The 16,374-nt window shown below is 44.2% G+C and overlaps 1 protein-coding gene across 1 annotated transcript in view; it reads left to right on the forward strand.

Moving 5' to 3' along the window:
• Positions 1–16,374, forward strand: part of LOC115206848 (roundabout homolog 1-like) — a 454,555-nt gene that overhangs the window by 420,966 nt on the left and 17,215 nt on the right. The window contains 6 exon segments of the mRNA XM_029774026.1: positions 4,390–4,544; positions 10,396–10,800; positions 11,650–11,766; positions 13,279–13,423; positions 14,894–15,145; positions 15,791–16,275. Of these exon segments, the coding sequence (XP_029629886.1) occupies positions 4,390–4,544; positions 10,396–10,800; positions 11,650–11,766; positions 13,279–13,423; positions 14,894–15,145; positions 15,791–16,275 (1,559 nt within the window).

Here is a 16,374-nt window from a genome sequence, read left to right on the forward strand (position 1 = left end):
ACCACCCTTTGTCTTTATGACAGCTTTGCACAATCTTGGCATTCTCTCAACCAGCTTCACCTGGAAGTATTTTCCAACAGTCTTGAAGGAGTTCCCACATATACTGAGCACTTGTTGGCTGCTTTTCATTCACTCTGCAGGCCTGACTCATCCCAAACCATCTCAATTTGGTTGAGGTTGGGGGATTGTGGAGGCCAGGTCATCTGATGCAGTACTCCATCACTCTCTTTCTTGGTAAAATAGCCCTTACACAGCCTGGAGGTGTGTTGGGTCATCATCCTCTTGAAAAATGATAGTCCCACTAAGCCCAAACCAGATGGGATGGCGTATCGCTGCAGAATGCTGTGGTAGCCATGCTGGTTAAATGTGACTTGAATTCTAAATAAATCACAGACAGTGTCACCAGCAAAGCACCCCCACACCCTAACATCTCCTCCTCCATGCTTTATGGTGGGAAATACACATGCGGAGATCATCCGTTCACCCACACCGGGTCTCACAAAGACACTCCAGACCAAAGGACAGATTTCCACCGGTATTTGAAATGCATTCCAGGTGACTACCTCATGAAGCTGGTCAAGAGAATGCTAAGAGTGTGCAAAGCTGTCATCAAGGCAAAGGGTGGCTATTTGAAGAATCTCAAATATAAAATAGATTTGTTTAACACTTTTTTTGTTACTACATGATTCCATATGTGTTGTTTCATAGTTTTGATGTCTTCACTATTATTCTACAATATAGAAAATAGTAAAAATAAAGAAAAACCCTTTTGACCGGTAGTGTATATGTATTTGCGCCCATCTCAGTGAACTAATCCATTGTGGAGGCCTAGACTAATTTATGCTTGATCTGAAAATATGGTCGAAGGCTCCATATGGAGGGTGTGACACAATTGTGGAGCCTCCAGAGGCATGCAGAGGTCAACTCCAGCTCTGTACCGTGTTGCCATGCTCCTCCAAAGTTGTATAACAATGTGGAGGGCTCTGTATAGCTCCGCATTGAAAAGATAGGTTGACTGTAGGTGGTGGCGTTACATCCTGTATAAACACAAACTCACTTCCTTGACAACAGCACTGCACTGCTCTGCGAAGCGTGTGAAGTATGAATGCCCTGACTTCTGCTGAGGCCATATCACCGTAAATGCTGCATCACCAATGCAGACGTCGGATTGACCATGTGGCCAGATGAACAATGCACTTCTCTCTCCAGAATGTGCTCTCTCCCGCCAATTTGTCCACATTCATTGTTTTCATAACTTCATTGTGTGAATTGTTTGCATTGATTGTTAGTGTCTATCAATTCTCCATTACATACATCCCCAGCAGTACATTTACTGTTAATTCCTATCATTTCTAATCTACAATGTTTGTTACTTTGGTTACGGTTGTTTCTTTTAATGCGTTCAATATTATTATTCCAGTCTTCCTGTTCTCATTGTCTGAGTGGACACATTGTTTGCAGAGTGCACAACCTATGCTACAATTGTGAGAAAAAAGTTGTGGTTTATTTAATTCCATATCCGAGTTCTGTCAATTTAGTCATTGTCTTTTGTTTGGAGAGCTCCTGTCAATGTTGAGTACAGTCATGCACGCATAGAAGTAGGCCTAAAGATTACCAGGCCTGATTATACATAGAAGTAGGCCTAAATATTACCAGGCCTGATTATACATAGAAGTAGGCCTAAAGATTACCAGGCCTGCGCGCAAGAAGGCATATTAATGTGCTCATTTGGGGATCTGATAGTATTTCTGATTGGCTTAATGCACCACCACTAATGACCTGTGGAGCTTCTCAAAGTAATGTTTTCTTCACCTCAAACAGCAAGCAAACAAAGTCTATTTTTACATAAATTGAGAATTACAATCCTCTTCCTCTGATCCGGTGGAAATGACATTAAATAGGCTTCTTATCTTGACTTGGACTGAAATATGTTCCGGGACTCATTTTGGGTGTTGGTACTGTTTATGTTTAGGTGCAGGAGCTCCACAATACTTTTGAGCTAATATTCTATGAGAAGAACAGGAGCCCAAGCAGTAGAACATTTGAGGTGCTGGTACTCAGCTCCGGTGAACTCCTGCCCAAGTCAAGCACTGCTTCTTATCCCTTGCGAGCAAATAGCCTACAGCTGTGTCTGTCCCAAGCTCACTGACAGGGAAACTCTGAGGGCCCAGAATAATTTATACAATGTTGCCAGTTTGCTTTCACAATCTTCGGGCTGGACCCAAAGTTGATATAATGTTTAAAGTTCGTTGCAGACAGGCCATGTGTAGCCAATATGATTCATAGGATATTTATTTTTATCAGGATATTTTCTACCTGCAGTACAGGCTGCAATGATTTTATATAGTTTGCAATAGAATATACTTTTAAGGTTTGTGTCATTTTCATTTACATATAATATTTATTAACCACATGACAGTAATTTTGAGATATGAAGACGTTATTCTAAATTATATTAAACTGCTTCATGAAAATGTGCATGCGAAGACCATACCTGGCACACAGATCGGTAGAAATGGAGAGACTGAAAAATTGCTTCTATTTCAAGGCCATCAGACTGTTAAACAGCCGTCACTAACACAGAGAGGCTGCTGCCTACATACAGACTTGAAATCATTGGCTATTTTAATAAATAGATCACTAGTCACTTTTAAAATGCCACTTTAATAATGTTTACCTATCTTCCATTACTCATCCCATATGTATATACTGTATTTTTATACCATCTATTGCATCTTGCCTGTGCCGCTCGGATATCGCTCATCCATATATTTATATGTACATATTCTTATTCCATCCCTTTAGATTTGTGTGTATTAGGGAGATGTTGTGGAATTGTTAGATTACTTGTTAGATATTACTGCACTGTCAGAACTAGAAGCACAAGCATTTTGCTACACTCGCAATAACATCTGCTAACCATATGTATGTGACCAATAAAATTGTATTTTATTTGGCAGAATCTGTGAAAGCCAGCCGGAGTGGGAGGAGAATAGTTGGGTCTCGTTATGTTTTTTTTCTTCTTGTTATCTACATCTCTGGTGCACTCTTGAGGCATCAAACCGTAAGCTTAAAGCATCAGACAAGCTCAATGCATGTAGTTAATTTTATTAAAACACATCGGGTGTGTCTATATATTAAAAATGACACGTTTAAAAATGTTAAGCAATCGATTGGTCGAAAGAAGAGACGGCTTTCGGTTGACAAAGATTTTTTTTTGTCAGGGACAGCCCTAACGAGCAGAGAGCTGGTAGTCTGTTCAGACAGCAGAGAGATGGTAGTCTGTTCAGACAGTAGAGAGATGGTAGTCTGTTCAGACAGCAGAGAGATGGTAGTCTGTTCAGACAGCAGAGAGATGGTAGTCTGTTCAGACAGCAGAGAGATGGTAGTCTATTCAGACAGCAGAGAGATGGTAGTCTGTTCAGACAGCAGAGAGATGGTAGTCTGTTCAGACAGCAGAGAGATGGTAGTCTGTTCAGACAGCAGAGAGATGGTAGTCTGTTCAGACAGCAGAGCTGTAGTCTGTTCAGACAGCAGAGAGATGGTAGTCTGTTCAGACAGCAGAGAGATGGTAGTCTGTTCAGACAGCAGAGAGATGGTAGTCTGTTCAGACAGCAGAGAGATGGTAGTCTGTTCAGACACCAGAGAGCTGGTAGTCTGTTCAGACAGCAGAGAGATGGTAGTCTGTTCAGACAGCAGAGAGATGGTAGTCTGTTCAGACAGCAGAGAGATGGTAGTCTGTTCAGACAGCAGAGAGCTGTAGTCTGTTCAGACGGTGTAAAGGAGATAGAAACCAGGACAGGAGATGGATATCCTGCTGTACTCCTCTTCTGAAGCACGTAGTGGGAAAGTTGAGATGTCCATGACCTCCTTTGATCTCAGTTCCGTTCAGTACTTTCAGTCCTTGAGTGTAGTTGTGTATTTATACGAAACTTTAAAAGGATGATAAAGATGTTCTGTGACACCATGGAATCTACTGGCGGAGCGTTTGTGGTGCATGCCGGGAGTGAATTCTATCTGGCTTTGTAATCCGAGCGGATCGCTAATGCTCACGATGGGTCAGTGAAACATTGTCATTGGCCATGGACAAGTCAAGCGCACATAATCTATTTAGCTGAGCTTTCCTCTAATACGCATCCAAGGCCAATGGAGCAGGGAGAGAAAGGTGAGAGAGAGAGAGAGAGAGAGAGAGAGAGGGAAGGAAGGAGAGGGAGTGATATTTTCTTAAAAACAACAGCCTAGGACCTAGCCATAGGGAATTGTGACAATTTCAAAATAATAATTTAGTATTGACTGAATCCCCATCGATCTGCATAAAACCTGTGTTACAGTGGTGCAGCATGTTCCATTGTTAGTCAGTGTTGACTGTTTTGTGCCCCATCCTTCCAGGCCAGGTTTGCTGAACATTGGGGAGTCTGCTACCCAGCCCTGGTTGGCTGATACCTGGCCCAACTCCTGCTCCAATCACAATGACTGTAGCATGAACTGCTGCACCGCAGGACAGGGCAACAGTGACAGCAACCTGGCTACATACAGCCGCCCAGGTGAGTACGCTACGCACTGGAATAACTCACCCAAACATAAACTGTACTAAAACAGTTATCAAAATAACTCTGAGGCATCATGCCCATAGGGGGCATAGGGGCACGTGCCCCCTCAGATTTGTCCCGTTAAAATGTTTTTATAGTAATAATAATATCACACATATATATGCACTACCAGACAAAAGTTTGGACACACTTACTCATTCGAGGGTTTTTCTTTATTTTTACTATTTTCTACATTGTAGAATAATAGTGAAGACATCAAACTATGAATAACACATATGGAATCATGCAATAACCAAAAAAGTGTTAAACAAATCAAAAATATATTTTAAATTTGAAACTCTTCGAAGTAGCCACCCTTTGCCTTGATGACAGCTTTGCACACTCTTGGCATTCTCTCAACCAGCTTCATGAGGTAGTCACCTGGAATGCATTTCATTTAACAGGTGTGTCTTGTTAATTTGTGCAATTTATTTCCTTATTAATGCGTTTGAGCCAATCAGTTGTGTTGTGACAAGGTACGGGTGTTATACAGAAGATAGCCCTATTTGGTAAAAGACCAAGTCCATATTATATCAAGAACAGCTCAAATAAGCAAAGAGAAACAACAGTCCATCATTACTTTAAGACATGAAAGTCAGTCAATCCGGAAAACTTCAAGAACTTTGAAAGTTTCTTCAAGTGCTGTCACAGAACCCAGGAAGCGCTATGATGAAACTGGCTCTCATGTGGACCACCACAGGATTGGAAGACCCAGAGTTACCTCTGCTGCAGAAGATAAGTTCATTAGGGGTACCAACCTCAGAAATTGCAGCCCAAATAAATGCTTCACAGAGTTCAAGTAACAGACACATCTCAACATCAACTGTTCAGAGGAGACTACGTGAATCAGGCCTTCATGGTCAAATTTCTGCAAAAAAACACTACCAAAAGACACCAGTAAGAAGAAGAGACTTGTTTGGGTCAAGAAACACAAGCAATGGACATTAGACCAGTGGAAATCTGTCCTTTGGTCTGGAGTCCAAATTTGAGATTTTTGGTTCCAACCGTCGTGTCTTCGTGAGACGCAGAGTAGGTGATCTCAGCATGGAGGAGGAGGTGTGGGGGTGTGGGGGTGCTTTGCTGGTGACACTGTCTGTGATCTATTTCAAATTCAAGGCACACTTAACCAGCATGGCTGCCACAGCATTCTGTGGCGATACAGTGAGGGAAAAAAGTATTTGATCCCGTGCTGATTTTGTACGTTTGCCCACTGACAAAGAAATGATCAGTCTATAATTTTAATGGTAGGTTTATTTGAACAGTGAGAGACAGAATAACAACAAAAATCCAGAAAAACGCATGTCAAAAATGTTATTACATGATTTGCATTTTAATGAGGGAAATAAGTATTTGACCCTTCTGCAAAACATGACTTAGTACTTGGTGGCAAAACCCTTGTTGGCAATCACAGAGGTCAGACGTTTCTTGTAGTTGGCCACCAGGTTTGCACACATCTCAGGAGGGATTTTGTCCCACTCCTCTTTGCAGATCTTCTCGAAGTCTTTATGGTTTCGAGGCTGACGTTTGGCAACTCGAATCTTCAGCTCTCTCCACAGATTTTCTATGGGATTAAGGTCTGGAGACTGGCTAGGCCACTCCAGGACCTTAATGTGCTTCTTCTTGAGCCACTTCTTTGTTGCCTTGGCCGTGTGTTTTGGGTCATTGTCATCCACAACCCATTTTCAATGCCCTGGCTGAGGGAAGGATCTTCTCACCCAAGATTTTACGGCACGTGGCCCCGTCCATCGTCCCTTTGATACGGTGAAGTTGTCCTGTCCCCTTAGCAGAAAAACACCCCCAAAGCATAATGTTTTCACCTCCATGTTTGACGGTGGGGATGGTGTTCTTGGGGTCATAGGCAGCATTCCTCCTCCTCCAAACACAGCGAGTTGAGTTGATGCCAAAGAGCTCCATTTTGGATGGTCCTAGCTGCCTTGAGATCATTGACAAGATCCTACCGTGTAGTTATGGGCTGATTCCTCACCGTTCTCATGATCATTGCAACTCCACGAGGTGAGATCTTGCATGGAGCCCCAGGCCAAGGGAGAATGACAGTTATTTTGTGTTTCTTCCATTTGCGAATAATCGTACCAACTGTTGTCACCTTCTCACCAAGCTGCTTGGCAATGGTCTTGTAGCCCATTCCAGCCTTGTGTAGGTCTACAATCTTGTCCCTGACATCCTTGGAGAGCTCTTTGGTCTTGGCCATGGTGGAGAGTTTGGAATCTGATTGATTGATTGCTTCTGTGGACAGGTGTCTTTTATACAGGTAACATTCTGAGATTAGGAGCACACCCTCTAAGAGTGCGCTCCTAATCTCAGCTCGTTACCTGTATAAAAGACACCTGGGAGCCAGAAATCTTTCTGATTGAGAGGGGTCAAGTACTTATTTCCCTCATTAAAATGAAAATCAATTTATAACATTTTTGACATGCGTTTTTCAGGATTTTTTGTTGTTGTTATTCTGTCTCTCACTGTTCAAATAAATCTACCATTAAAATTATAGACTGATAATTTCTTTGTCAGTGAGCAAACGTACAAAATCAGCAGGGGATCAAGTACTTTTTTCCCTCACTGTACGTCATCCAATCTGGTTTGCACTTGGTGGGACTATAATTTGTTTTTCAACAGGACAATGACCCAGCACACCTCCAGGCTGTGTAATTGCTATTTGACCAAGGAGGAGAATGATGGAATGCTGCATCAGATGACCTGGCCTTCACAATCACCCAACCTGAACCCAATTGAGATGGTTTGGGATGAGTTGGACCGCAGAGTGAAGGAAAAGCAGCCAACAAGTGCTCACCATATGTGGGAACTCCTTCAAGACTGTTGGAAAAGCACTCCAGGTGATGCTGGTTGAGAAAATGTCAAGAGTGCAAAGCTGTCATCAAGGCAAACGGTGGCTACTTTGAAAAATCAACTATATTTTTTGGTTACTACATGATTCCATGTTTGTTATTTCATAGTGATGATGTCTTCACTATTATTCTACAATGTAGAACATATTACAAATAAATAAAAACCCTTGAATGAGTAGGTGTGTCCAAACTTTTGACTGGTAGTGTATATATTATTATTAATTTGTTTTGTGTTAGCTTTTTCTTTGTAATACTACTAGCCACTTAGAATTGTTAAAAGTTGGCTTTAGCTAGCCCAGATAGGTTCCCAATCTCATACCAAGTTTGGCAGACTTCAGAAAAGCAAGCAATAGCTAAATATATTGAAAAATATTTTACCCAGATTCTAGCAGAGATAAAGACAAGCATATTTAATAATAATTTTCCAAAAAAAGAACTACCTGGAGGATACAGACAGCTCAAGAGGTATGCTTAGATATGCAGAAAAAGAAACATATTTCAGGGTCAGATGGCCTAGCCCCCATCAGGACCACCACCCAGACATTCTCACAGACTTTGTGCCTCCTCAGATTTCCAGGGTGCATAACTCACGCACCTGCTCTCAAAACAAAGCATAGATAAGAATCATAAAAACAAGCGGATCTACTTGGTAGAAAACAGAAAGAAGTGAAATCCCATATCTGGGTTAGCTCCCTGGAGTCTCTCTATACTTCTCTCCTTGAGAGGTCTCTGGAAGAAAAACCTGGGATATGTGGCTTAGGAGTAGGAGTAGGAGTAGTGTGTGTGTTTGATTTATTTCAGGTTAAAGCAGGGTTGTTTTAGGCAGGAAATAAAAGGAGTGCGCTGGAAGGTCCTTATTGGTTTACTCTGCTGCAAATCGAATTGCTCTGCTAATTTCCATACTGTTGTTATAGCCAATAATGTCATTCCCACTAAGTGCTCAGTTATTTAAGAAATGTGGAGCAATGGTTGAGGTCAGGGCAGGACTACAGACTGCAGCCAACACTGGATGGAGAGATGGAGAGATGGGTGGAAAGAGAGAGAGAGAGAGGGGGGGGTACCTGGAAGAGTGCATAGAAAGAAAGGCAACAGAGGAGGAAAAGAACAATGGGGGAGGATAAGTAGCATACACAGAGATAAAGGAAGAGAGAAAGAGCGAGGGAGTGGGGAGAAAAGTAAAGAGAGCAGAAGAGATGATGGACAGTGATGGAGACAGAGAGGGAGATATGGTATACCTCCAGCTGGCCTCTCAGTCAGCAGTTCTTTCTATAAACAATACGGAGTGAGTTTGGCTCTGAAGTCCGATGGACACACACACACACACACATACACACATACACACACACACACACACACACACACACACACACACACACACACACACACACACACACACACACACACACACACACACACACACACATACACACATACACACATACACACACACACACACACACACACACACACACACACACACACACACACACACACACACAATCAAAAGAGCAAAGTTTTCACACTGTACAGAGATAAAGGACCAACAGCTGTCAGAGGGGGGAGAGGTATGGCTCTTGGTGCAGGGTGGGGACAAGGGATTTGAGGTTACACACACATAGGTAGGACTTAACTACAAGCCTTGGACCTGACCCCAGCTCTGAACCTCCCTTTGACATCAGTAGGCTTAGAGGTTGAGCTAAAGTAAAAGAGATGTGGCTATACAGGACAGTCATTTGAACACGTGGCCCATACTACACTAGTGTAGTATTGCCTACCCACTCATTGATTCATTTACATTGTTGGTTTCAACCGTCTCCCCAAACAGGCTTACCCACTCTCTTATTATAGCAGATGTAGTGTTGTACTAAGTGCTGTGCTACCGCTGGGTTAAGCGTCTTTCTCAAGGACAAAGAAACACTGTACCCATCAAATACATACCCAACTTCTAAAGTTATCCATCACAGTCAACAAGAGAAAACCTAATCCGACGCTTCATTCCGTGCTGTGTTTAACTTTTCCCTAACATTGGTTTAACTTTTCCCTGACAATGTGTGAGTTTGTTTGAGAAGGGGTAATATGCTAAAAGCACTTCTCACTCATCCCCAGTATAAGACGTTAAGGAGCCTGGTGCTGGCTGCTTTGTGTGGCCAACCTAAACCCTGCGGCTAGGTGACAGAGTCAAGGGACACGAGTTAATGTCCCTTTATCTACCACATAGGGGCCCTTTCTCCACATCTACCTCTGAAGTGCCTCAGATATCCCTCGGTTCTTGGTAATGTGAGGCTCACGTGCGCTCGGTTGTTCCACCTACAGCCGTCCTTGATATTTACCGCAAGCCTTGCTCTCAGATCTGCTGGAGGATTTGAATATTTTATGAGCCAGGGAACATTGGATCTGACAGTGGAGCTTTGTTCTTTGCTGCACGCTTCCTTCCAACCTTCTGATACAGACATGTTCCACTGTCCTTCTCAATGAGCAAAGCCTCCTCGTCTGGCGTCTGACGGGGAGGATAGACACGCCACCCACGTTGAGCTGTGGATAAGACGGAGACATTATTGAGACAGAAGGACAGAGAGCGCAGACAGTGGAAGTATAATAAAGCTCCAGTCACTCAACTGAAGCAGCTAGGGATAGCTGACGTACATAATGAACTGTAGTTTGCACTGAAATATATATATATATATATATATATGTCTAGACTGAAGGCACAGTGATCTGTTGAAAGGTACAAATGACTTGGGCTGATTTATTTCTGTGTCATTCTGAAATGTTAATCTTTTCATCTTATTTTTTATCGGAATGTGATGCCAGTGAATACAAATGAATTCAATGCCATTTGTGCAGTTCATGCACTTGGCAAACGTCTTCTTCTGAACCTAGCTATAGAAGCTAGTCTGGTCTTTGACTAAACCCTGCACCCTGCACCCGCTCCCCATGTTATCCAGCCGACTGCATCGCCAACTATAACAACCAGATGGAGAGCAAACAGACCAACCTGATGGTGCCGGAGGGAGGAGTGTACGGAGACGTGGACCTCTCCAACAAGATCAACGAGATGAAGACCTTCAACAGCCCCAACCTGAAGGACGGACGCTTCGTTGGGCCAGGTGGACCAGGGGGACAGCCCACCCCGTACGCCACCACACAGCTCATCCAGTCGTCTATCCTGGGCAACAACATCAACACAGATAGAGACAGAGGGAGTGGAGGAGGAGGGGGAGGAGGAGGGGGAGGGGAGATGAACGAGAAACACGGCTGGAAACCCACCCCGGTTCAGCTGCAGAAGCAACAGGAAATGACCTCACAGCTTCACCAGTATAACATCATGGAGCAGAACAAGCTAAACAAGGGTGAGTGTGTGGTGGGAGTCAGTGGAGGTTAGGAGGTCAAAACATAGCCACCTTCCATCTTTCTTTCTTCCCTTCTTTCTCTCCCTTTATCTCTGTGGATGGACCCATCCTGCTGAAGAATGTTACTTTTTTCACTCGCTTCCCTGCTGCCCCACATTCAGTCATATTGATAGAGACCATCATCAGTCTCTCTCTCATTGTCTGTTATGCATTTACTTAGCTACTCTTTCCTCTCTGTTTTCATATATAATCTCTGCTCTACATTCTGGGTCAGTTTCAGTCTGGGTTGCTCTTCATGGGTAAAGTCACGTAGGTGTAAGGATTTTCTCCAGGTGTCTGGTATCTGAAGGAGAGAGAAACATTTCTGTTGGAACTGACAGGCACTGAACTAAACTGTCGTCACCTTGTTCTTACCTGCAGAAAAGGGTTGTTTCTTTAGTAACACCGTTTTCAGTTTGGTCATGGTCTCTTGTATGGAACAGAAATTGCATGTCTTCTCTCTCAGCACTATTAGGAAGACAACCTCCAGTTAATGCATGACAGTACACCAGACTGTTAGTTGTGACAGTTTAACATTACATTTCAACTTATTGGAGGTGTATGACACACATTTAAACACTTCGCTGGTTAAGATCATTATTTAGATGTGTTGTTACATTATGTTAGCCTAACTGTGATCAGTAGTCAGTTCAACTCTAACAGTCTCTATGCATCTTTTGATATCATAATGTCCCCTTCTGTCCTTCATTTTCATAAGCTATCTGTACTTTTCTAATGCGATAATGTAGTGTATGCTGCCCTGCGACCCACCTTCATCATGCTTACCATCCTCCTCCTCTCCCCTACCAGACCACTATAGAGGAGGGGACAGTCCCATGGCTTCCACCATCCTCTATAACCAGGCCCACGAGGCCCACACAGGGGGATCCTACAACAGCTCTGACCGCGGCAGCAGCAGCACCTCCGGTGAGAGAGGGGGGAAGGAGGGGGGACAGGGACAGACAGGGGTTCTCATATCCACAGCCAGATGGCTGGTGTTTTACTGCCTGGATGTTCAGTCAATCGCTCTTGTTGTTGTTGTTTCCAGTTCATTATTATTTCTATAAAACCACTTAATCACTTTCAACCAAAAGCTCCATTTCTAAATCATTATTTTCCTCAAAAGCAATAAATCATAGTGGGACTAATAATGCATGATGCTTTAAAATTGTAATTTTGATTAATTTCCATGTCAGTCTTTTGAAGAGAAATGAAAAGCAGCCTTCAGTGGAGGGAAAATGGAGAACATAAAGAAAGAGAAGAGAAACATGACAACAATGGGATGAGAAACATCAGGCTTCAGTTTCCAGTCTGTGTGTCAGTTCCCATTCTGTGTGCTCCCATTCTGTGTGTTCCCATTCTGTGTGTTCCCATTCTGTGTGTTCCCATTCTGTGTGTTCCCATTCTGTGTGTTCCCATTCTGTGTATTTCCAGTCTGTGTGTGTTTCCAGTCTGTGTGTGTTTCCCAGTCTGTGTCAGTTTCCCAGTCTGTGTGTGTTTCCCAGTCTGTGTCAGTTTTCCAGTAAATGTCAGTTTTCCAGTAAATGTCAGTTTTCCAGTAAGTGTCAGTTTTCCAGTAAGTGTCAGTTTCCCAGTCTGTGTGTGTTTCCAGTCTGTGTCAATTTCCAGTCTGTGTGTGTATACATGTGCTGAAGTTTAAGTGTGTGTGAGCAAAATTCAATCCCATGGGCTGTTAACAGAAAATGAAATACCTTGTTTATGAGTGTTTTTCTGTCTTGTGAGCTAGTCACTGGACCTTTTATTTGGTTCTTCCTTGTTGCTCAGACAGTTTTTTGTAAAAAAACATTCATTTACCGTCCCCTTCATTGCTGCGAAGAGGAGGATAATCTCATCAGAGCTGCAGTGTTTGTTTCTGGACAAGGACTAATGACACACACATTCCAGAGGGAATGCAACACTGCCTCCATAACGCCCAGGATCCATTCTGATATTGTATATGAAGTTCAGCTCATTAAAGAGCAGCCCTCTGTGCTCGCTGAGCTCACAGCTCATTGGTTTCTCATTCTAATTGGCTGCTGTTAATTGGCCTCTGATGTTTTCTGCTTTTTTTTCACGTTTTTCTATTTTCTCTTGGCAATGGTGAACATTAGTTGAAAAATGACTGTGTTTTTGATGGCATGGCTGGCATTAATTAAACCTTGAGAGATAATGTGCGTGGTGCATTTTCGCGACGTCCATAAAGAAAGGGGGTGCCATTAGCTGACATGCTCTCGTGTAAAATGATAATTATTTTATCTGTGTAAATCTTGCGCTGTAATTAGCCCTGTTTGTTCCTATTTTATTATCTGCTGTCGATGTATTAATTTCACTGCTGATTTAACGTGCATCAAGAATGTAGATGGTTGTGAGACAGAGGAGGATGTGGGAGTGGGGATGTGTGTTTCTGACTGAAGGACTTCTTTGTTCATGTTTTTGCAGGGAGTCAAGGTCAACAGAAGGGAGTGCGCACGCCCAAACTACCCAAACAGAGCGCAATGAACTGGGCTGACCTTCTACCTCCTCCCCCTGCTAACCCACCTCCCTGCCACAACATAGAGGAGTACTCCCTGTCCATGGACGAGAGGTGGGACATGTCTACACACACACACACACACACACCTCCCTGCCACAACATAGAGGAGTACTCCCTGTCCATGGACGAGAGGTGGGACCTGTCTACACACACACACACACACACACACACACACACACACCTCCCTGCCACAACATAGAGGAGTACTCCCTGTCCATGGACGAGAGGTGGGACATGTCTACACACACACACACACACACACACACACACACACACACACACACACACCTCCCTGCCACAACATAGAGGAGTACTCCCTGTCCATGGACGAGAGGTGGGACATGTCTACACACACACACACACACACACACACACACACACACCTCCCTGCCACAACATAGAGGAGTACTCCCTGTCCATGGACGAGAGGTGGGACATGTCTACACACACACACACACACACACACACACACACACACACACCTCCCTGCCACAACATAGAAGAGTACTCCCTGTCCATGGACGAGAGGTGGGACATGTCTACACACACACACACACACACACACACACACACCTCCCTGCCACAACATAGAGGAGTACTCCCTGTCCATGGACGAGAGGTGGGACATGTCTACACACACACACACACACACACACACACCTCCCTGCCACAACATAGAGGAGTACTCCCTGTCCATGGACGAGAGGTGGGACATGTCTACACACACACACACACACACACACACACACACACACACACACACACACACACACACACACACACACACACCTCCCTGCCACAACATAGAGGAGTACTCCCTGTCCATGGACGAGAGGTGGGACATGTCTACACACACACACACACACACACACACACACACACACACACACACACACACACACACACACACACACACAGACACCTCCCTGCCACAACATAGAGGAGTACTCCCTGTCCATGGACGAGAGGTGGGACATGTCTACACACACACACACACACACACACACACACACACACACACACACACACACACACACACACACACACACACACACACACACACACCTCCTTGCCACAACATAGAGGAGTACTCCCTGTCCATGAACGAGAGGTGGGACATGTCTACACACACACACACACACACACACACACACACACACACACACACACACACACACACACACACACACACACACACACACACACACACACCTCCCTGCCACAACATAGAGGAGTACTCCCTGTCCATGGACGAGAGGTGGGACATGTCTACACACACACACACACACACACACACCTCCCTGCCCCTCGACCCTTTCCTTCCATTTACTGAAAGAGTGTCAAATTTGCCCTAAGCATTTTTGTTCTATTGTGTATCAATGCTAGGTTCATGTCAAACCTTTTCCTTTACCTTGGTAGCAGCACAACATGAATATGTACTAGCGATATTGTTCCAGCTATGAATGTTATTGTCACGTTGAGTGACATCCAACTAATCAGCGTGTTTCACTGTGTTGACAGCTATGACCCAGACATGCAGTGCTCCCTGCCCCCCTCCCGCATGTACCTGCAGCCAGACGAGCTGGAGGAGGAGGAGGAGGAGGAGGAGGAGGAGATGGAGAGGGGTCCCACTCCACCTGTCAGAGGGGCTGCCTCGTCCCCCGCCGCGGTGTCCTACAGCCACCAGTCCACAGCCACCCTCACCCCCTCTCCCCAGGATGAGCTGCAACCCATGCTCCAAGACACAGCAGACAGCGTGGGCTCTGGACACAGGTACTGGGGGGTGTTATTATGGATTCAAATGGACTCTGATTGGCTGATATACAGTGGGTATCATAAGTATTCACCCCCCTTAGAATGTTTCACATTCTATTGTGTTACAAAGTGGGAATTAAATATATTTAATTGTAATTTTTTGGGGTCATTGATCTACACAAGATACTCCATAATGTTAAAGTGAAAATAACATTCTATACATTTTAAATAAAATGAAAATAATAATAACTAAAATATGGTCGTTGCATAAGTATTCACCCCATAAATGAGTTCAGTTAGACCTAAATGACAGAGTGAAACATATACAGAATCAAATATACTGAATCATAATGTATCAAAGAATATATCAAAACATGCAAGGCACTAAAGTCATGCAAAGAGGTGTTTCTAAAATATATTCTTAGTACTTATCTATTCAAGGTGTATTATTGATTTATGTTTCATTCATCTTTTGTGTAGATCGTTGACAAAAAAATTATACTAAATATATTTTAATCCCACTTTGTAAAACAATAAATGGGTGATACCAACTGTAGTAATGATTTCAGTAGTCTCTGCAAAAAATGCAATCATATTTTATAATTGATTTATATAATTGATTTCTCATACCCTACATTAAGAACATGTCTCCTGCTGTTTCAGACGCAATGCAGTGAGCCCCCCTCCCCGGCCCCTCTCCCCCTCACACACCTACGGCTACATCTCCAGCCCTCTGTCCCTGGACACAGACGGCATGGAGGAAGAGGAGGAGGAGGAGGAAGGGGACGAGACAGACGCGGAGGTGGCCAAGGTGCACCACCACCACACCCACACCCACCTTCCCCACCCCCATCACCCCCAGCAGATGCACCCCAGGAGGCTGCTGCTGCGGGGCCTGGAGCAGACGCCAGCCTCCAGCATGGGGGACCTGGAGAGCTCTGTGACGGGCTCCATGATCAACGGCTGGGGTTCGGCATCCGAGGAGGATAACGCCTCGTCAGGGCGCTCCAGCGCCGTCAGCTCCTCAGACGGATCCTTCTTCACAGACGCTGACTTCGCCCAGGCAGTCGCGTCTGCTGCAGAGTATGCAGGCCTGAAGGTGGCCAAGTACACCAACCCCACGCAAGGCCAGGAGGGAGGCCCCGGAGGTAAGCACATCTATTCCTCACTAATATATTGTCACTTTATCAAGAAGAATAGAAAACAAGATAATGAGCACCTTAATTCCTTCGAGTCTAAGACGTTGG

This window comes from Salmo trutta, chromosome 13 (genome assembly GCF_901001165.1).
Source record: "Salmo trutta chromosome 13, fSalTru1.1, whole genome shotgun sequence".
NCBI lineage: Eukaryota > Metazoa > Chordata > Actinopteri > Salmoniformes > Salmonidae > Salmo > Salmo trutta.